We start from the raw sequence: 22,097 nt of genomic DNA on the forward strand, positions 1-22,097 counted from the left end.
CGTTCCCTTTTTCCTTTTCAAGTATTACCTTATTTCAAAACACCTTTGACTTGGATGGGTATAAGCAATTCAAACTTGATGTGATTATTGAGATGGTGCCATGCCAACAGGTACTTATGCCTTCATTAAGTCATTAAGTCAGCGTTCAGGAAATCAAACAGTTTGTTTGGAGGTTTTTTTGGCCGTGAGCAGTCCAACGATAAACCAAACTATTTTATCACAATGAACACTCGTGATATGAAGTGATATGATGTTTTTATTCAACTCTGACCTACTTATACTAGCAAAATCATCATACCACTTATTCACGGAGGGGAGATCCAATTGTATGTATGAGCAAACAAACAGATAACGACGAGGCTCGGACAGATAAATAGGATGCAGTGTTATCTGTGTCGCGTGATCCCTATTAGATAAATTGATATCACTGTACGTCAAATGATTAAATTTTCATGGGTGAATTTATGGGACAGCTAAATATATAACTACTCAACAACATAACACAAAGATCACAAGACCAGACGTATAAACTGAGCCTCCGGATCCCAATAAGGGCAAAACCTCAACCTCTAAGTTCTTACACACGTTGGTTGTAGGAAAGCAAAAATCTGAGCTACAGATATCGTACATGATGTAGCCTTAAATTATTAGTATGAATTGTAATAGGCTTGTATATGATGTCGCGTTCACATATAAAACCCTTTCTGGTATGTCTTTTAATTCGTATGGCTCAAATCGCATATAAGCATATTATCATCATCTTTATCATCAAGTTTAATATGTTCACCTCGCTCTTCTTTATTAAATCACAATTATTCGAATCACTTTCTGTTTGAAATGCGGAAAAGTGGATCGATTTCAGTTCCATACCATCTAACTTGACACAAACAAACAAACAAACAGACAGACAGACAGACAGACAGACAGACAGACAGACAGACAGACAGACAGACAGACAGGCAGGCAGGCAGGCAGACAGCCAAGCAAACAAAAAAGCAAACAACAGACAAAAAAACAAAAAACAAACAGCAAACAAACAAACAAATAAACAAACAAACAAACAAACTAACAAACAAACAAACAAACAAACAAACAAACAAACAAAATAAGAAGTAAATTGTAGTTTGGTGAAAATAAAGCAGATAATAGAAACTACATTGCACTAGTCTAACCCTATACAACAGAATGAAGAGTCTTGGTTGGTTGTTTGAGGTAGAATATACTGTCGTAACTTCGAGATAATAAGGGTAAATCTATAGTGCTTTGAGCCCGATGCTTCGCGGAGAGAAGGGCAGCATCGATTCACACCTGCGCGCGTGAACCATAGACCCTCCACGGTCTATGTGTGAACACAGACATTCTTAGTCTTGTTACAATAATACAAATAACTGATACAGACAAAAATAACAGCGGGTGCCTCTGATGTTGCTTCACACTTAATTAAAGACATTTTTATTAGTTTGTTTATATCTGTAACAGTTGGGCTTGATTGCTATGATAATGTAATATATTAGTAAACAGAGTAATGGAATCCAGGGTTCATGTGGTGTCCATACAAGTTATCGACACTGATCATTGTATACATGCATGAAACTTGTCTCATTCCTGCTTTATAGGGAGCCTTTAGTATTTAGAAGGGGAAGAGCTTGGGGAATTAGGGGTGTCACTTTTTACAAATCGGCTCTCAAGGAAGGGGCATATTTTATAAAATGGGATTTGGGACGGTCTTAGTGACCGTTACATTAATAAGCTTTTTGAGACGTGCACTTTGATACAACGAATGTGTGTACGAAATTATATAGAACTGGACGTAGGCATTCTTCATACATACATACATGCATACATACATACATACATACATACATACATACATACATACATACATACATACATACATACATACATACATACATACTTACTTACTTACACACATTGGTTACCCCGGCCACAGAGTCAATCATCGGGTCTAAGCACAGGGAACAGGACAAATAATCAGTTTTGTTATGGCGATTTTCCGGATTTCTAATATTATTTTCTGTATATTTCAAATAAAGTTTCCTCTCACTGTTTTTTCTTACTATTTCCTATGTGATATCAATGTCTTATCGGAGCTTATCAGCTTTGCATTAATTAGTAGCTTACTAATTCAAGAACAAACTCACTAGTTATTTGCCCAATTAGCGCATTAAGCCGTGAGTGTAAACATTCCCTGATCCGACTGATAAGCTCCGATAAGATATTGATATCACATAGGAAATAGTAAGAAAAAACAGTGAGAGGAAACTTTATTTGAAATATACAGAAAATAATATTAGAAATCCGGAAAATCGCCATAACAAAACTGATTATTTGTCCTGTTCCCTGTGGTCTAAGCTAAAGGGTGGGTGGCTTTCGCCATCAGTTTACATAATTGTAAGCTTATTTCTTTATCGCTTACTAGTGTTATTATTATATTTTAATATATGCAAATTAAAACTCGACACGTAAATAAGCGATCGTATCCACTGGGGAGGGGGAAGAGCTTTAAAATAAAATTTGACAAGCGAAATTCGAGAGCCAAGTACTAATACAATCATACTTTCTTCAACGTCGTAAACTACAGGCCTGTTTACGGCACCGTCTGAAACGTACCCGCCAAGCAGAGGTTGCTTCAGCAGAAATCTGTGCTCTGCTCTGGCTTGCAATATATCATTGACTTTCTTTGTTGGAAAGGGAAAGATCGAGGCTGATATTCTCAAAGTACTTTTTTTAAATAGATATATTCAATAGTTAAGGGGACATAGCAAACAATGTGCAAAAGCATTGTTTTTGTTTCTTACAAAATACTACAAACACTATGTCGTCACCTAATCTTATTTATACGCATTTATACTTTTCTGTTTACGAATATTTTCATCTAAAAATAGCAGGTCTTTAATAGTTGACAGGCATGGCATCTCTTTTCAATCCTGTCTCCAATCGATCATGCTGAAAACAAATTCGGAAGAGTTGTGTAAACCCTGAATTGTATCTATTTGGCATTTGAGCCATTCGAATATAAATCCGAATTCGACTCTGAAAATATCAATATACGAAAATTCATTCGTGTTTGTTTGTGCGTTAAATAGCTACTCACGGACTAGAATCCTAGTGTTTACGTTTACCACCTCTGGTCTGCGTCATCAATCTTGGAAATTGTTCGTCTTAAAGCCGAAACATCGTCAAAATCACCATCGACTTTGTGATTTACACTCCATAAATAGAGTGCGTGTTGCTGTAAATCGGAAACAGCTAAGTAATCGCCCTGTGTAACTGGTTGCGCAATCACAATCGTCTGCAGGAAAAGTATGATGGCCGCCCTTCTTTCAACTAGTGTTTGTTTACGTTGTGGACTTGCTCAAGAAGGTGTTGCGAAACAAACTATTTTACCACTGTACTCTTTTTATCAACGTTCGGACTCTCGTGAACAGTCTCGTGAACTAAATCGTTTTCTGTCATTGCGATTTTACTAAATTTGTTTTTGCAACGAGGACTGTGTCCCTGTACCACTGGTGGAGGGGATTAAAAACTGTTATCGTCTCTCGCTTTTTCTAAAAGTAGGACAACACCGAAACGTTCTCTAATATTGTACATCGAATGGTCGTAGGCAAAGGGGTTCCCAATCACCATGGATGTACATGAACTGTTTTTGAGTTGTAAGATTGGTGATTTATCCCGTGTTGAGTAAGTATCATGTGTAAAGCAAACACCACGCCCCTAGATGTAGTACTTTAGCGGCCGCGGTTTCATACATATACATACACATACATACGTACGGTGCGTGCGTATGCACCGTACACACACATGATATGACACACCGTGTTGTCTATGCATAATAATATATTAATGAGTGTTTACATACATTTTTTGGTTGACTATTTTTTTTTATTTTTTTATTTTTTATTTTTTGCAAACATTTAAGAAGTCATGAAGCATACGCAAACCAGACTAGCTAACAGGAAAACGGTTCTTTAGGGCTGAATGTGTAATTTGAACTTAAAGAAAAAGAAATCTGAACTATTTTGTACCTTTTGTAAGATGTACCTTTTGACTTTCTGTAGTGCCCACTTATGACTGATTCTGAATTGAAGTACAAAAATGTAATTAGATAGATCCTAACTATTTTGCAAGGTCTGAAGTAAAAGTTGTCTCCAAGAATTGATATTTGACTCCCACTTCATCTCTGGTAGGTATCTGGTGGAGAAAAAAGAAGTTGAATTAAACATCAGAGATGCATGGGACAGTACTCCACTGTAAGTTTTGAATGATATTATTACTATCCAAATTGATATATTTAAACAATAATGTACGCCCTCCCAGCCCATAATGGACGAAAGCAAACTTTGAACGACATAATGGGCGAGGCGACAGCCGAGCCCATTATGGAGTACAAAGTTTGCTTGAGTCCATTATGGACTGGGAGGGCGTACATTATTGTTATTATTTTATAGTTTTGCCAATTCCAGTGAATTTGTAGACCTAGAAACGCAAAACAACGTATAATATACACAGCGCTGAACATCGTCTGCCATGTTCGGCCCGGAAGCTGAATACTAATCATAGCGATTCACGTACGTACATGTACACACACATATACACTTCAATGAACTGCTGTGAACACAAATTTGTTTCATGAATGCGTTGTATTTTACAGTAGAAATGACAATCATAAGTCTCAACATAAATTTCGAAAAAATACCTAGCCGTATGAAGAAACAGAACAAATCTCATCTCTTACGGACATAAGCTTGTATTGTTATGCTCGTTCCGGGGCCGCGATGCCCAATAACGGAGTACATTATCAGTAATAATGTACAGCGATGACGTCACAAAATTCACTGGAATTGGTAATGCTATTATATAATTGTGTATAATGGGGTTTGGATGGTAATCTCTCCTGTGTGAGGAGACCCGAGACAGCTCCCCAAATCGAAGCCACAAGAAGCTCTGATATTTTGTAGATGCCATTAAGTTCACATTTATATAGCCTAGAATCCAGTTGTGTGGGATTTATTCCTTACCATGCCTTGCATTTTGCCAGCCATTTACTTATGTTCAGCTAGAAAGAAAGTGTAAATTCTTATTGGGTTTAAAAGTTCTTCCCTGCTGTGTGAGGTGATGTCAGTAGCATCACCACGTGATTAGAACCAACTTGAAGGGTTGAGCTGTACGATGTAAATATAATTATCATATTCAATTGGGGTTGTGCATCACTGCAGGAAATTGTAATCTCATTTTACATGTAAGTTTCAATAAACGGCTAGAGTTGAAATGCCAGGCTATATCTAAAACTCCCCCACATTTATATGTTGGGATACTTATCATAATTTATGTCAATTTTTGCCTAGGTGATTTTCATCAGGCTAGATTGTTAACATTTGATAGCATACCATGTGATTGTCAAAAAAATGTAAATTTGGATGAGGTATTGCTTTTTCTTGTATGTACAACGTACATGTAGTAGAGCTTGTAGACACTAAGATTCACTTGTCTGATGAGAAGCCCAGATATTCTGAACTGAAAGAATGGCAATATTGCATGTGTACATGTATACAAATGTATATTGCAGTATTAAAATTACATGTAATATATTCATATTTGAACTAGTGAAGTGTATGTAGTATTTTGTCTTGATGTTCACTGTTGATACCAGTAATGCACATCTAGACTGTCTGAAAGCCTGGCTTACATTGGAATTGTTAACATATGTTTTACCATTTGCTCTATCTGTGTATTGTATGCCCTCAACGGTAATCTAAAATATTTCTACAATTTGCAATGCCCACTGGCAGCAAAAGTTGCCAGGCTGTGAGAGAGTCTACCTCTACACATGTAACTTTTTACTTCATCTTTACATTGTAGTTGTACACAAATGTTGGTTATTCAATGTCAACACAGATGCGGTGGTATATCAAGTGTGACATTATAAACTGCACATTATTTAAATTGTCTGTTTTTGGTCACCAGGTATTATGCCTGCCTGTGTGGTCATGAAGAGCTGGTAGAGTTTCTACTGAGTTGTGGTAAGACTAAGAGAAGTCCTTATATTAATTGTCACAGGATGATTTCATACATCTATTTGACTTAGCAATTTCTGATGCATATTCGATAATAATAGTGTATACTGAGCGTTTGTTGTCATCAATCTAGATCTTACATAAAACATGAATGAATGAAATTTATTTCACCAGATAAACAAAAATAAGCTACATTTTCAAAGAACATACATATGATACAAATATACAAAAGGGATACAAATGAAATACACAACTGTTAAAGGTACAATTCTATTAAAGGATCACTTCATCCGTGTTATTGATGATAATTGTGCATCTTACTTTTCAGGTGCCAAGTGTGAACTGAACACTTTTGATGGTGAACGGTGTTTGTATGGAGCTCTCAATGACAAGATTCGTAATATTCTCAAGAATTACAAAGCCATCACAGCCAAGTATATGAGAAGAGATACGTTTCAGGAGTTCCTTAGAAAGTAAGACTTTTGCCAGTAATATTTGGTCAATATTTTCTTTTAATTTATCTTTCCACAATCATTTTTCATCTGTACAGAATTTAACTTTAACAAGACATGGTCCAACGTGAGACACTGTTTTCATGAAAAAAAAGTCTGTTAAAACTGCACTGCCTGTTCCTGGAATATTATTTTTTGATTAAACAACCAACAATGTATTCACTGAAATTTGTTTATGTTCAATGCTAATAGACTTTGTACGTGGGGGGTGTTTGTATCCATAAGCAGTACAACAAAAGGTTGAAATAGTGATGATGGGGGGGAGGTTTCCACGTACGGCTGAGTTTACATGATGATGTTTTCAAATACTGAAAAATCAATAGTACTGTTGTCGTTTTAATGCCTTCTCACAAGTTTACACGATTGGCTGACAAGTGTTTTTGACTGTCTGCACTGAGACATCAAAGATGGAACAATTTGAAAATGATGCTGTTGCATACATGTATGCATAAACATAATAATGTATGTTAGTACATCATCAATGGTGGTTATTCATGAGGTCAAATTTGTGTATTTTCAAAATGTTGAATTTTAAGTAGTTTATACGGTGTTGTTTTTTAATCTTTCTGTTTTCGTCTGTTTACTCAGACTCTGTTTTCAAATGAAAACGAATCGTATTCAAAACTTTCAACAGTGTTTTCAAATTGGAGATTTTAATGTACCTTTTTGTTATCTTCCTGTAGATGATGTGCAAACACAACAAAACACTGCTGAATTTGAAAACAGCATCATGTAAATGAGGCCTAAATCTCTGTATAGTGTAGACAACTTTACACTTGTAAAGTTGTAATAATAAATAAATAAATAACTATGTTCAAAGTATTAAGAGTGTCTATAAAGCATTGGGAAAATTTGACATTGACCACTGTTCAGTGTTATTTCAATTCCTCAAATATACATGTATCTTCAAAATACATCAATGTTGGCCCCAGATTTAGATTCCAAATGCGTAGCTTTCAATACAAAAACCCTTCTTTTCCTCCTTCTTAAAAAAAACGAATTTTGGAAAATTTCTTTCAAGTTTTGTTAGATAATCACAATTTGGAATTCCCAACACTGCATTCCTTTCCATTGAAAACCTGTTATTTCATCTTTTACAGACTACTTGACCGTGGCAGGTATGAAGATATTTCTTTTGAGGTTCATGGGGAAATATTTACTGCTCATCGCTGCATCTTGTCTGTCAGGTCGAACTACTTCAAAGAAATGTTACAAAACAAATGGAATAAGAAAACTACTGTTACTCTCAAACACCAACTGGTATGTTGTCTCCAATTGTTTCTTTTAAATCCTTTCAAAGAAGTAGTGCTAAGTTTGTGACGTGTAAAGATATATACTGAAGACTTTTGCAAGAGACTCTAGTCCATTGGTAGTATTGCAGTTACAGATTGAAATAAAACAGGTATTGATGAAACCTTGTAATTTAAGAAGTACAAATATCCTGGTTACATGCTTATTAGTGATACATTGTGTATGATTGCTTTGGCAAGATCACTACCAAACCCCCCCCCCCAAAAAAAAAAATAAAATAAAATAAAAATAAAAATAAAAAATAAAATAAAATAAAATTATTTTTGTGGCATATTGAAATGAGTCTATCAATTGATGTTAATATGATTAAACTAACAGAATGATTTGCAGTCTTCAGTTCAGGGAGAACAATACACAGCAGTTTAGTTGTAGAGATTTCCAGCACACATTTTTGCAAACTTCATGTATTTTTATACACTACATATTACTAGGGTGATTGCACCCACAGAACCAAGGCATGGCTATCACCTATTTATGTAACCTAGTAATAGAGGTATATATTGTGTCTATCTTAGTTTATACTGGTACCTCTGTTGTGATAAAATGGCATCACTTTTACTGGTAAATTCTTAGTAACTACAGGGCCAGGGGTACTAATTGTAAGCACCTTGAGCTCTCTGGAGAAAAAGTGCATTATAAAATACGCAGTATTATTATTATTAGATAGTAGATGCAGACTTATTTTAAGTATGAGTCAATAGTGATGTGTCTAAATACTTGTAATTGCATCGATGTCAACTTTTTTTATCAGCCAAAGTAATGTGGTGTCTAAGTACACATGTATGAACATTTTCCTTGTTGTTAATATTGTTGACAGTGAAATATTTGTTTACCATAATTGTAACTTTGCTTCATTGCAGGTCAGACCAAAGGCATTTGGTGCCATTCTTCAGTATCTGTACACAGGTAAGTACTGGTTCAATTAGTGGTAATATTATGGAAGTAGTACAGAGGAGACGAAACAACAATAATATCTCATGCCTTTTACACGTAGGTACATATATATAAGGAGGTCTTATGTTCGTACAAAACCAGATTATAATAACAAAATTCGACTTCAGTTGATAGCATAAAAGCAGGAAGACAGAACTGTCCTTTTGTATGAATAAAAAATCATGTCACATATAAAGACAGGACAATGTGTAATTCAGGTCTTTCTGGATTATTTTGGTAAATTGATGACAAAATTACAGTTTTAAATTTCATTCCCAATCCTGAACTCTGAATTTTCATAAATATATAACAATCATTCACTGCTGCCCTACATGTATATCAAGTACATTTCAATTTTATACCGTTCAGATGTAGCTTTGTATGCTCCACCAACTCTAATTAATGTTTTGGGCACAGATGAACTAAGGTTGAAGAGTGCTATGTGTTTGTTTGTTTGTTTTGTTTGTTTGTTGTTGTTGTTTTTTTTTTTGGTTTGTTGTTGTTTTTTGTTGTTGTTTTTTTTTTGGGGGGGGGGGTTCGTGTATGTGACTTAAAGTTACAAGATATGCCTGACTGTACATGTACCCATTGTCTCAGTATTTGTTACGGTGTCTCGTATGGAATCAAAATGGATTTGATAGATTTCACAGTTGTGCTACAATGCCATTGGTAAGTCTATTTTTCTATCCCCACTATGACAGACTCAGTTGAAGTCCATGTAGATAATGTTGAAGATGTGATGAGACTGGCCAAACAGTGTCAACTCACTGATTTAATGATGAGGATTGAAGATTCATTGAAGAAAACTGACTCATTTGGTAAGGAATCGTCAGGTTGAATTACTGAAGTTGAATTCTGTAAGAATTGTCTTCATTTAGAAGCAAAGTGGTCATAATAGAAGGGTATTATTATTTTCACATATCTGTGGTACATTGTCTCAGTTTTATGGCTATAAGAACAAATCGACATAGAAAACAGTGAGAATTATCATATAATACTTCTACTAATACTTTTTAATATACCTGTAGTATTAAATGTATACAAGTAAAAATGTATACAAGTATGTGTATTTGTTGATGCCACAAGAAGCAGGTATATACTACAATGTGAAGGAGTTGGCTTTCCAATAAAGAACAATGAGATTTTTAACAAATTTTCTGATCTCATTTCCTAAAAACATGCAAGGATATCAAGTCTGTTGCCGATCTGATACTTTATGCTCTCATTGTTACCATTTATATATTTGACATATTTTAACATGCACAAACCATTATTGTACGAGTTCAAATCAAAATGCAATTTATTTATTCATTTTATGACCATTCTATAACACAGGTAAAGTACTTTTATGTCACTCTGTCGTTCTAGAAATATGAGTCAAACAGTGAATGTTACATTATAATTATTTCACCCAATTGTTCATGAAATTAAACTTGGGCAGGTATAATTCCCCAAATATTTATTTGCATTCAGCCAGCAAAAATACTCGACAGAAATATTTTTTCAGTACTTGTTTGAGTTCCAGTGACAAAGCCTCATATCTGACTTGTATTTCCTTGGTCTAACTATAAAAAAAAGTATTGGTAAATTTGTTTTGTTAGTTGTATATTCCATATCAACTTACAGAAAGCACTGGGCCTAATATCTGTTTTCATTTGTGTCACTATCAATATGGCATATCAACTAAATTTTGATTTTTAGCCCAAATTGTTCAAATGAAAGTGATCAGATCAGTGAAATGCCATATTTCATGTGATCAATTTCCTTTTCAGTGTAACTTCTCAGGTATGTCACTGTGTCATATATTCACTGTCAAAATTCCATTGTCACTCCCATTTCAAACTAAAAGGAATACCTTCTATATTAAAGAATAGCATGGATTTCAATTTCACCCATTTTGTACAACACCTTTGGCACTATTCTGTACCTCTTATATCTTATCATAATACAATGTATCTTGTAGTGAGTGCTAAACCTGGTACACGTGTGACAGTGATCAGTATAGAGTCCCCAGAAGAAAGCACAGCGTTACATAATGATTTGGGACAACTAGCTGAAAGGGCTATTCCAAATCTGATCAATAATTGGGTAAGTCGCAAATCTGAAATCACAGCCGATGTCTGTATATTGTGTAAATAATCAGGAATCAGGTGCTTGTTATCCAGAAATTTCACAATTATGGGATGTTGCTCAGGTATGGATATGACATCACATGTAAAAAGAAGTTGAAAATAAGAGAGAAGCAGTGAAAGAAACAATGAAAATTATTGTTCCAACGAGTAACATCTGCAGGGGACTTAAATAACCATGTTGCAATTTTGACACTGCCAATTTGTGAACAGTGTCTATTAATAGTACAGTGTCAAGATATGTCAAGAAATAAGAAATTATTCTAACCCTCTGTTGTTTTTGCAGAGATTTTTGTAACCATGGTAACATAATTAATAGAAGGTGGGGGAGTGATAGTGAACCCTTAAAACTTGCATATATTGTAATACCTTGTTATAATAATGTTGATGTTAAGTAATATTAAAATGCCACGGGAACTCTGATTTTACCAACTTATCAACTAAAACACAGTGATGGAAAGGTTGTCACAACTTTAATGCACATTCTGTGATAACAGGTTAACTGTGGTGAGTTACCATTCTGTGTTGAAGATGATGAGGAGCCGTTGTTTGCTGACATATGTTTTTCTGTGGAAGGTCACCATTTCTACTGTCACAAGGTATGTAGTGGTAAGATAAATACACACTATTGTCACGACTAATGAGGTAAACCCTGTAACACAACCCCACAAGTTACATCACTGCAAGTAAACAACACGTTCAATATTAATACATTGTATCTCGTTGTGAAAAATCAGATTTTCCCCAGTTTTCTCTGGCTGCAGTACAGTGCAAGGCCAAGAGCTTGCTTCCTATTTGACTAATTGTCTGAAGGAAGTAAGCTCTTAGGAGTCATGAATATTCAGTGTGCATCTAATGAATATTTATATTATGTATGCTAATACCCACAATGCAGTGGTGTATCACTAAAAAAAACAATAGAGGTGAAAAAGTTTAAATTTGGTGTTTCTTGGAAACTGAGCAAAAATTACGTGATGTGAAATCATGAAATGAGTCTCCCAAAGCCAAACTTGAGGAAAATACCTTGATTTCCTGGAGTGCCATTCACCTTTAACTTTTCCAGTTGCCTCACATACCTTGGATAATGAGATATTAACATGTAATGCAAGCTTGGTTTCCTAGTAAAATGCTGTCTATCCAGTGCTGTAAAGTAATATTTGACTTGTATAATGTGCATTGTTTGCCAGTGCAAGGATAAAACCCAAGTGACACTTGCATTTTCTTTCTCAACCAGATTTTCTTCTGTTGCCGTAGTGATTATTTCAGTGCGTTGTTGGCCGATCATTTTTCTGAGATGGGGACAGACTCACAAGAGAATATACCAGTGGTGTTTCTAAAAGACATCTCAGCACATGTCTTTAGCAAAGTTGTTCAGTATCTGTATACAGAGAAACCACAGGTAAAGACCTTCTATAACACAAGTAAAAATGCATGTAATATGATAAATGGAAAAGATGTGAGTTAGGGATATGAAGAGGAAAGTGTAACCTGTAATTTGTCTTGCAATTGTTTGACAAAAATTGCCTTCAGTCTTGTACTTCATGCAAAAGACTATTTTTTGTCATCAAACACCTTTCACCACTGTGTGTATGTATGTATGTATGTATGTATGTATGTATGTATGTATGTTATGTATGTATGCTATGTATGTATGTATGTTATGTATGTATGTATGTATGTATGTATGTATGTACGTATGTATGTACGTACATATGTATGTACATACATGCGCGTGTGTGTACGTACGTACGTTTCTGTTGTTTATTTCCCATAGTTTTCTCTTCAAGTCGCCTATTTGTTGTGTATGGCATATCACTGACTTAGTACTTTATTCTGTACTTGTAGATTTCTCCTCAAGTGGCCTATGATGTGTTGTGCATTGCAGACCACTGACCACTGACTAAGTACTTTATTCTGTATCCTAAGTTTTCTCCCCAAGTAGTGTGTGACATGCTGTGTATGACAGATAATTGGCCTAATACTTTATTCTCTATCAGTAGATTTCTTATCAAGTGGCATATGATGTGCTGTGTGTAGCAGACCACTGACTTAGTACTTCACTTTCTATTTGTAGATTTCTCCTTAAGTGGCCTATGATGTGCTATGTGTGGCAGACCACTGACTTAGTACTTTATTGTCTATTAGTAGATTTCAAGTGGCCTATGATGTGCTGTGCATTGCAGACCACTGACTTAGTACTTTACTTTCTATTTGTAGATTTCTCCTCAAGTGGCCTATGATGTGCTGTGCATTGCAGACCGCTACCTATTACCAGGCCTGAAAAGAATAAGTGCTAACGTAATAGCACAATACCTTGATGAGTATAATGTGGTGTCAGTTCTGAAAGCTTCACGAATGTTTGAATTACCTCGGTTAGAAGACCAGTGTGCTGAATTCATGGCAAAGATACTTGACAAGGTACAGTGTGTGTCTTTTATTTATAAGCACTCCTTTAAGTTAATCTTCTTATATCCACACTTTTTGTTAGAACTTTAACTGAACTAAGATTTCACAATAAGTCATGCCAGTGTGCTTTGTTAAAGGAACCTTCAGTAATTACAGGGAGGAGGTTAAGTAGAAATGATGCCCGGTCTGTCCTGTCAAATCTGACCCTCTTCCAATCCATCATGCTAAAAATTTGCCATCCCCCAATTTCGTTCCTCTTACACTTGATCCTCTTCGGTTAACATATTTTTAAAAACATGGGTTAAAATGCTGTCAGGCATGGACAAGGTACAAGCCCCAGAATCAGTGGTAAGAGCTTGATCCCACCACTGCCACCAAAGAGAGTTTTAAAGGAATTGGTCTATTTCTCACTTCTACCACCACCGGGAATTTGATGAATGTACTGTACATTTATTAATCAATACCTATGTTTGGATCTAATTGGTTGAGCTGAAGGTCAGCACTCCCAAAGACTTGATGGACATGCACCGTGGCACACTCTCTACATTGTCAGGACATTCAGTCAACATCTCCACTCCACAAGATTATCCCCAATATCTTACCCAACTGTTCCTATTTTACTCCTTTGAGACGCACTCCTCCCCTAATATCACAACTAACAATCAATTCACTACATGGTTGTAATAATTACATCATCAAGCCATTTGAAGCTTATATTTTAATACAGATTTGATTTCAATCAAGTGTAACTAATACTAACCATAGTTAGTATGCTTCATTAAGTAGAATACTGAGAGTAACTCTTGAAAATGCAGCAAAAATTATGCCCTAAAATGTATAAACTCTATAATGCTGACTGTGTACTCTACATATAGAAGGAAATACTAAACTTTCGAAGAACTCTACCAAAGCAAAGGAAATTGATTTGATTTAATGTAATACCCAATACAAAACATTGCATATGAAATACGATATTTCTTCTTTTTTTTTGTGATAATACTAAATTGATTGAATTATAAAACATTACTTTATTATTGTCATGACTATTCTATTAGGTCGTTCACACAGAGGAATTTGCTGACTTGATCAGAGAAGATGCCAGTAGTGTGAAAGAACGAGAAGAAACCGATTCCATCATGATCGTTGATGACATCCGCTACCACATCACAAACAACGTACAGACATACAGCGCCATGGAAGAAGCTAATGAGAAATTAAATCTGTTAGACGATCTGTTGATTCAGTTGGATGTAGAATGTTAGATTGTCGTTCATCATTGATGCACAAAGATATACCATCATGACTGTGCTCTAGTTGTAAATCGAATTTGATAATCTGTTTCACTCAGTATTTGGTTGATGCTTAGTATCTTATCTGAATGTACGGTATGCCAATATGATAATGATGAAGTGACCGAGTTTGTAACTTTATAGATTTTGGCGGTTGCTTTTCTTTCGTATTATTACCGCTGTGGTCTTTGATGTATGTATGCAAATCGGGTTGCTTAAACATGATGCTTAGTTATGGTTATCATGTTTAGACTAAGGACACATTTCATCCTTATCATTAACATACTAAGACCATTCATTTGGAACCCCACTGGGTCATAATGGTTACATTGTAATCAAACCTGTGTCAACTACCTATTTCGAAATTAGTCAGTTGAATTCTAACTTTGCATATACAAGATTGAACACTTTGTTCTTGATTCCAATGACATGCTCTCAGCCCACTGTTAGTCCAACCTCTAAAACATGTATAATAATGTCAAAGAACTGGTTAAGCGCTCAACAGAAATTCATAATATATAATATCCAAATGGCATCATCACTTATATTTTGGCTGCCAATCATTTTGAATAAAAGACCAGTCTCAGTTTATTTGTATATATGACACTGGTAATCCAGCCTTCGGTTTACTATTAAAGATAGATGTAAACTAGATCTATTGTTCTTCAATGTGATATATTACACAACTTGGTGATAACGGTTCCTCTGTTGTTTGATTCTAATCACCATGTTATCAAGATAGTGTAAACATTGGAAGTCCCAAAACAGCACTGCAAGTTCATGGAACTCTAAATAAACTAGTTTTCAGAGAGCCCTTCCTACTGAGACTCTAATTAAACCAATGTCCATTCAATAGCTAATCACTGTTGTGTCAACATGTTGCGACAATAGTTTAAGTTTGTGTCTATCTTAGAAAATGGAAGGCTCAATTAGCAGGGTAATATCAAAGTGATGTCTCAGAATAAGTTTTGGTACCAATAATTTCAAAAAATCATCAGTTCTAGTTTTTAAGCTGTTAGCCTCTTTATGCATATTTAATGACATATCACATTGTGTTGACTTTGTGACTGGTTTGTAAATAGGATTTATTGTATACTAGTATTGTGGATTTGCATTTTTGTCAAAAAATGAGGACATGGTGCAGTTACAGAGAGTGTCACTTGAGTTTAATATTGTATCAACTATTTACTATATTGTATATTACCAAACATGTCTATCAGCTGTATTGTGTATGGACTGAAAGATCAGCTCTATTATGGGCTCTCTGTATTATCCTTTTTCACAGGGATATTCCCCAGTGACGTATGTGACAGTCTGTATTGTATATGCCATACCAAAGTTGAGCAGTGTACGAACTATAAATGTACAGGTGTTATACGATTTATAGTTCAGAGTATACAGACATATTTAGTCCATTAATATGAACCATTCATTAAAATGTATAAAGCGTAATGTTATCATCACATCTTATATTATCACATTAATGTCTCAAATGTGCAGACATATTCAGGGCACATGATTACAAAGCCCTTAGATTTATACTGAAAAGCAAATTTCACAGTAAAATATGTTATTGATAATTATCTCGTCATTGTATTTTGTATATAAATTATCATTATCAAACCTAGAGTAATTGATACACTATGTGATTATGCATGTGTCAGAAATATTTCATATCTGAAAATGATAATAATTAAACAGTCATAGTATTTATTAGCATAGCTGAACTGATGGTTCAGTAGTGCTATAGGCATGCCAAAGTGTCTGTGTGGATGTGTGTGTGTGTGTGTGTGTGTGTGTGTGTGTGTGTGTGTGTGTGTGTGTGTGTGTCAAAAGTCAAAAAATTGTTCAAATGAAAATGATCTTACCACCGGTGTGTGATTTGGATAAAAAAATGAGATTTTTGGTCAAAAAACTTAAACTCGAAAACTACTGGGCAGATCGATCTGAAATTTGTTGGGAACAGTCTTAAGGGTGTTTAGATTAGAAATTGTTCACGACATGATGATCCCATCAGTGATATGCAAATTAGGGCTAAAATGTGTCTTTTTGATCAAAAATCTTTAATTCCAAAACTACTGAGCTGATTGAGCTGAAATTTAATGGAGGTGCATCTGGAGGTGTATAGATGAAGAAATTTCAAGCACATTATGATCTCATCAGTGATATGCAAATTAGGTGTAAAAATGTGAATTTTGGTCAAAAACTTGTATCTCAGAAAGTACTTGGTCAATGAGACTGAAACTTGGTGAGATGTTTCTGGAAGTGTTATTCTGCAGATTTTCATCAAAAGATTTTGACATAATTGACCCTAGCAACCATGACCACACCCTTAGCAACAACCAAATGGCAGTATATTTTGATTAAATAACAACATCATCTGATAGGCAAGTGAGTAAACATTCACAAATGTATACAAATATCCCTAACAACCATGACCACGCCCATAGTAACAGTCAAACTTTGGTGTATTTCACTAAGATAACAACTGGGATTCGTAGACGAGAGAACCAACATTGAAAAAGTGTATGCAAATATGCCTAACAACAAGACCACGCCCATGGCAACAGCCAAATGATCACAGATATTGCAAAGATAACAACAGGGATTAATAGACAATTGAATAAACATTGAAGAAGTGAATGTATATGTGCCTAGCAACAAGACCATGCCCATAGTAACAGCTAAATGATCACATATATTGTGAAGATAACAACAGGGATTAAGACAAATGAATAAACATTCAAAATATGTATGCAAATATACCTAGCAACAAGACCACGCCCATAGCAACAGCCATATGGTCACGTATATTGCGAAGATAACATCAGGGATTCATAGATAAGTGAACAAACATTCAAAAAAAGTATGCAAATATGTCTAGCAACATGACCACGCCCATAGCAACAGCCAAATGATCGTGTATATTGCAAAGATAACAACAGGGTTGGATAGGCAACTGGATAATCATTCAGCAAATGAACACCTATACCTAGCATGGATCAGCATGTGGGTAAACATTTTTTTAAACTGTACAGTTGTGCTACAACGCCATTGGCGCTCTTTTTGATTTAGAAATGGTAATTTTTCAGCATTGCAAAGTTTTTTAAATGATATAATACTGTTTGGAGAGTGTATTTAAACAGGAAGGGAGGGGCCATGATAATTAAGTACTGTAATCTCCTCTGAGAAATCATTGTTTCTCAGTGTTTTCATGGACTGATGTAATCAGCAGTTAGTCAAACTAGTTGTCCTTGTTTTTGCACAACTGAACATTAAATTTCATTAGGACTACATGCATCACAAAATGTGTATATGTGCGGTTGTGTGTTAAAGTCAAAAACTGCCTCACCGATTGCCTTGAGATTTGACGGAGACATTACTTTTGGGTGTCTGGATGAATGTCATTGAAATGACAGTGGTTTTCAAGTTATGTGTAAAAGAGTGTTTTTTCATCAAAACAGTCATCCTTTACAATGGAAGTCCGTGGGGTATGGTCATATAATGTTATAGAATCACTTGGCAAAAGTTCATGGGATGTTCCATTATCTTGTAGAGGTGTTTCCATGTTTGAAGTGTGTCTCTCTCACTGCATGTGTATGTCAGATATTGGATTTCAGTGGTATGTACACATTATATTGGGCCATTGGCATTACTTTTTATTATTTTTAATGTTCGAATCTTACAAAGATTTTTTCAGATGCATTTTATTCATTGCTTCCAATAAAGTGTACATCCCTCAGTTTTCATTATCTTAGGCATTTTGATGGGCCGTTTCTATGGAAATTAAGTGTAAAGCGGACAACTGGAATATGACAAATTATACTACATTCAGTCAGTCAAGTTGCATGGATTTGAGCAAAAACTGTGTAATTTATACCCTTGTCATCCTACATCACCACAAAGTGTGTCTACGTTAGCTGTTCTACAGTGCTCGAAATTTAGTCTAGTCAAACTTGAGTCAACATTGAAGAGCTGATTTAGAAGAGGTGCATTTGAGTCTTTGACAGTTATTAAATAACAGAATGTTGTGAGTAACGGAATATGATTATGATAATAAAAGCATGTTAATCTGTGTGGATAGGTATTTTACTGTGTACTGTTGACTTGTTTCTGTAACATAGATATCTTTAATGAATATTAGATTTTTCGCAAAAGGTTTTGACTAGCTCAATTATTGAAAGGGCACTTCGACCGCTTGTTTGACGGTGTAAGCTTCAACATATACTTTACGTTCTAAAATTCGAAATACATCCACAGACTGCGACACTTACGTTCTCTATCCTCTGTGGCGTGTCTACTATATTCTATCTATGTACATGCATTATGATGTGATGTGATTTTTGTAACCTTTATTTGTTGTTGTTTTATATAAACGCAGCTGCTACGAATCTGTTGGCGAAACATTTTCTGTTTTATACAGTTCGTCTTTTATCTAAATAAGATTACAAACACAAGAATGAGAACAGACTGTAACATTAGAAATACTAACAATGAGCATATAGTAAGGAAACAACCCTGCCCTCCATGATGAGCAATTTAGGCCAAACCTTGACGATAGTTTAGAGAATTACTAGCGTAAACCATGCAAATTTAAGAACGTACGTGAAAGTAAAAACATACCAGTGCCACGGAGTTACGTGATAAGAAGGGGATCAAAGGATCAGGACAAACAAATTAAAGCCCACACTACTAAATAATGGCTCTTGATCGAACACTGTCATTGTGTATATTCACAGGACATGACGTTTTTTTGGACCTCCAAAACAAGTGATGTCGTGGTTGAACACATTACAAAATAACATTACAAAATAATCATTTTAGCACAACTGAACTGGCAAGGTTTCAGTAGTGCTATAGGCGTGTGTCTGTGTGTCTGTGTGAACAACTTAAAAGTCAAAAACTGTTGCACTGATTGCCATGATATTTGGTGGATGTATTATTATCTTAGGTGTCTAGTTGGGACATTGTTCAAATTAAAATGATCTTACCACCGCTGTGCGATTTGGGTCAAAAAATGTGATTTTTGGATAAAGAAAACAACAACTCCAAAACTACTTAGCAGATCGGTCTGATATTTGTTTGGAATGTTCTTACAGGTGTTTAGATTAAAATAATTTCATGCCATGATGATCCCAATAGTGGTATGCTAATTAGGTATGAAAATGTGTCTTTTGGCCAGAAATCTTTAATTCCTGAACTACTGAGCAGATTGGGCTGAAATTTGGTTGAAACATTCTTCAGGGTGTTTATATCAAATTAAGAATTGTTCATGACATGATTTGTCAATCAATGATACGCAAATTATAGCTAAAATGTGTCTTTTTGTTGAAAAATCCATCATTCCAAAACTACCCAGCAGTTTGGGCTGAAATACTATAATGCGGGTACATCTGGATATGTGTAGATAAAGCTGTATTTACAATGTGATAATCCTATTAGCCATATGCAAATTAGGTCTAACAATGTCAATTTTGTTCAAAAACTTATATCTTGAAACTGCATGGTGAATCGGGTTGAAAATTGGTGGGGATGTTTCTGGAGGTGTAATTCTGCAGTTATTAATTGTTGAAAACATTATGACACATGTGGCCCTAGCAACCATAACCACGCCCTTAGCAACAGTGAAATGACAATGCATATTACAAAGATAACAACAGGGATGGGTAGGTAAATGAATACAAATTCAAAAAAATGTATGCAAATATGCCTAGCAACAAGTCCATGCCCATAGCAACAGCTAAATGTTGGTTTATATTGCAAAGATGAAAAGCGAGAAGGGCAGGCAAGTTATTGAAGATTCCAAAAATGTATGCAAATATATGCCTAGCAACAAGGCCATGCCCATACCATCAACTATATACAGTTGTGCTTCAATGTCCTTGGCGCTATTTTTCATATATATCATGTCTATATCCCAAATCCTCGACTAAAAATTTCTGAAATTCACCATTTAAGTAAGGCTTATTTGTAAGTTACCGGTGATGAACAGAAGGTATTTATTTTTTACTTCCTGAAATGGCTTGGTTCTAAAGTAAAGTAAAGTAAAGAGGCATAGATTGAGTAAATACATTTTCGAGGGGTAGGTATTGCCATGCCTGTAGCTTCTAAACCTTTACATATGATATTGTTATGTCATGCGCGGAATAGATTTAATAGACAGTTAAAGTATATTGAAAGCAAAAACAACAATAGCGAAAAAATAGAAAATAAATAATCCCCGTTGCAGCTAATATGCCTGATTAAATTTCCCCCAAAAAATTGTGTATTTGAAGAAAGCTTTAAAATGGCACAAGTAGTTTATTTAACTATTTATTATATCTTTAAAATGTGAACATACTTACATAAAACCATAATTAAATGTAACCTTTTCTAGTAGTATCATAATAATGTGAATGCGTGCCTTCAATGAAACTGGTGAAATCTTGTTCTGGTGCAAAAAAGCAGTTTCCTTCACATTAGACAACTAGTACATCATTTTATCGTATCGTTTCATCTATATTATTCCTAAATTAAACCAGGTTCCAGCTAGCCCTGCCATTGGTAAGTGGTGGTTAAAGTTGCTTCACTAATTAGAACACAACAGGTATACCTTAATTCCCAGCAAAAATTACGTCTCAGAAATGTCTAAATTCAGTTTTGTGTTCCCTTGTGACAAAGACTCCTAGACCAATGTCCGTTCCTTTGTCTTTACATTATGCCGTGTTATAAGCACTTATCAAAGCTGCTAAGCGAATGTTCGTTGTGCCACTCTTTACAGTTATAGAGTGGATACCCGAAGAAACACCACTTCTGACATCAAACAGACGCAGAAGTCCAAACTTGAAACTTGTAGACAGGGTAACTTGATGAGTTTCATCGTCGTCCATCCAAACATTTACGGTATCACATTCTGAACAAGTGAACGTACCGATCAATATTTTCGCTAGCTTCTGTTGATAAGGTTTTATGTTAATTTCAAAGGTGATCGTGCTGTTGGCTCTGGAAGGCTGCCAATGCCATTTATTGTCAACACGGTTGTTTGCCGATTGTCCAGGAAGCGGTCGTTGCCATCCATTATTCTTCACGGGAATAAGTGGGTGTTTGTTGCCAGTTTCTGCCAAAATTGTTGACCAACACTGCGTGTCCGTTACACTTGTTTCATTGTATAGGGGAGGGGGCAGGTTTATTGTGTTCTTCATTTTGTTTTGAATTTTTGTGGTGTTGGATATTTGACCTGCAGATCTTTCAAGGGTATCAACCACTCTTGCGAGGATACTATTGAATATTTTGGCTAGCAGATGCGCGACTATCGTATGGTATTTGATACTTGGGTGATGTCCATCCAAGGGGCTGACTAAGTCGTCAATTACACCACTATCTTTAAGTTGACAGTAAGCATTCTCCATATTCAGAGATGGAATATTATAGTATTCACTCAGTGGTTTACTGCAAATATCTCCATTGCCAAGACACAATCTCTGTTTGATCCCACACATAAAA

The 22,097-nt window shown here is 35.3% G+C and overlaps 1 protein-coding gene across 1 annotated transcript; it reads left to right on the plus strand.

Annotated features, from left to right (window-relative positions):
• Positions 1-3,130: 3,130 nt before the first annotated feature.
• On the plus strand, positions 3,131-16,195 carry LOC144453566 (ankyrin repeat and BTB/POZ domain-containing protein 1-like). The gene is made up of 12 exons (XM_078144889.1): positions 3,131-3,702; positions 4,209-4,271; positions 5,986-6,041; positions 6,364-6,508; positions 7,648-7,807; positions 8,719-8,764; positions 9,493-9,609; positions 10,755-10,879; positions 11,418-11,519; positions 12,155-12,319; positions 13,138-13,338; positions 14,382-16,195. The coding sequence occupies exons 1-12, from the start codon at positions 3,647-3,649 to the stop codon at positions 14,586-14,588; spliced, it is 1,443 nt and encodes a 480-aa protein (XP_078001015.1). The 5' UTR covers positions 3,131-3,646; the 3' UTR covers positions 14,589-16,195.
• The last annotated feature ends 5,902 nt before the right edge of the window (positions 16,196-22,097 follow it).

The sequence above is a fragment of the Glandiceps talaboti genome, chromosome 1 (assembly GCF_964340395.1).
Source record: "Glandiceps talaboti chromosome 1, keGlaTala1.1, whole genome shotgun sequence".
NCBI lineage: Eukaryota > Metazoa > Hemichordata > Enteropneusta > Spengelidae > Glandiceps > Glandiceps talaboti.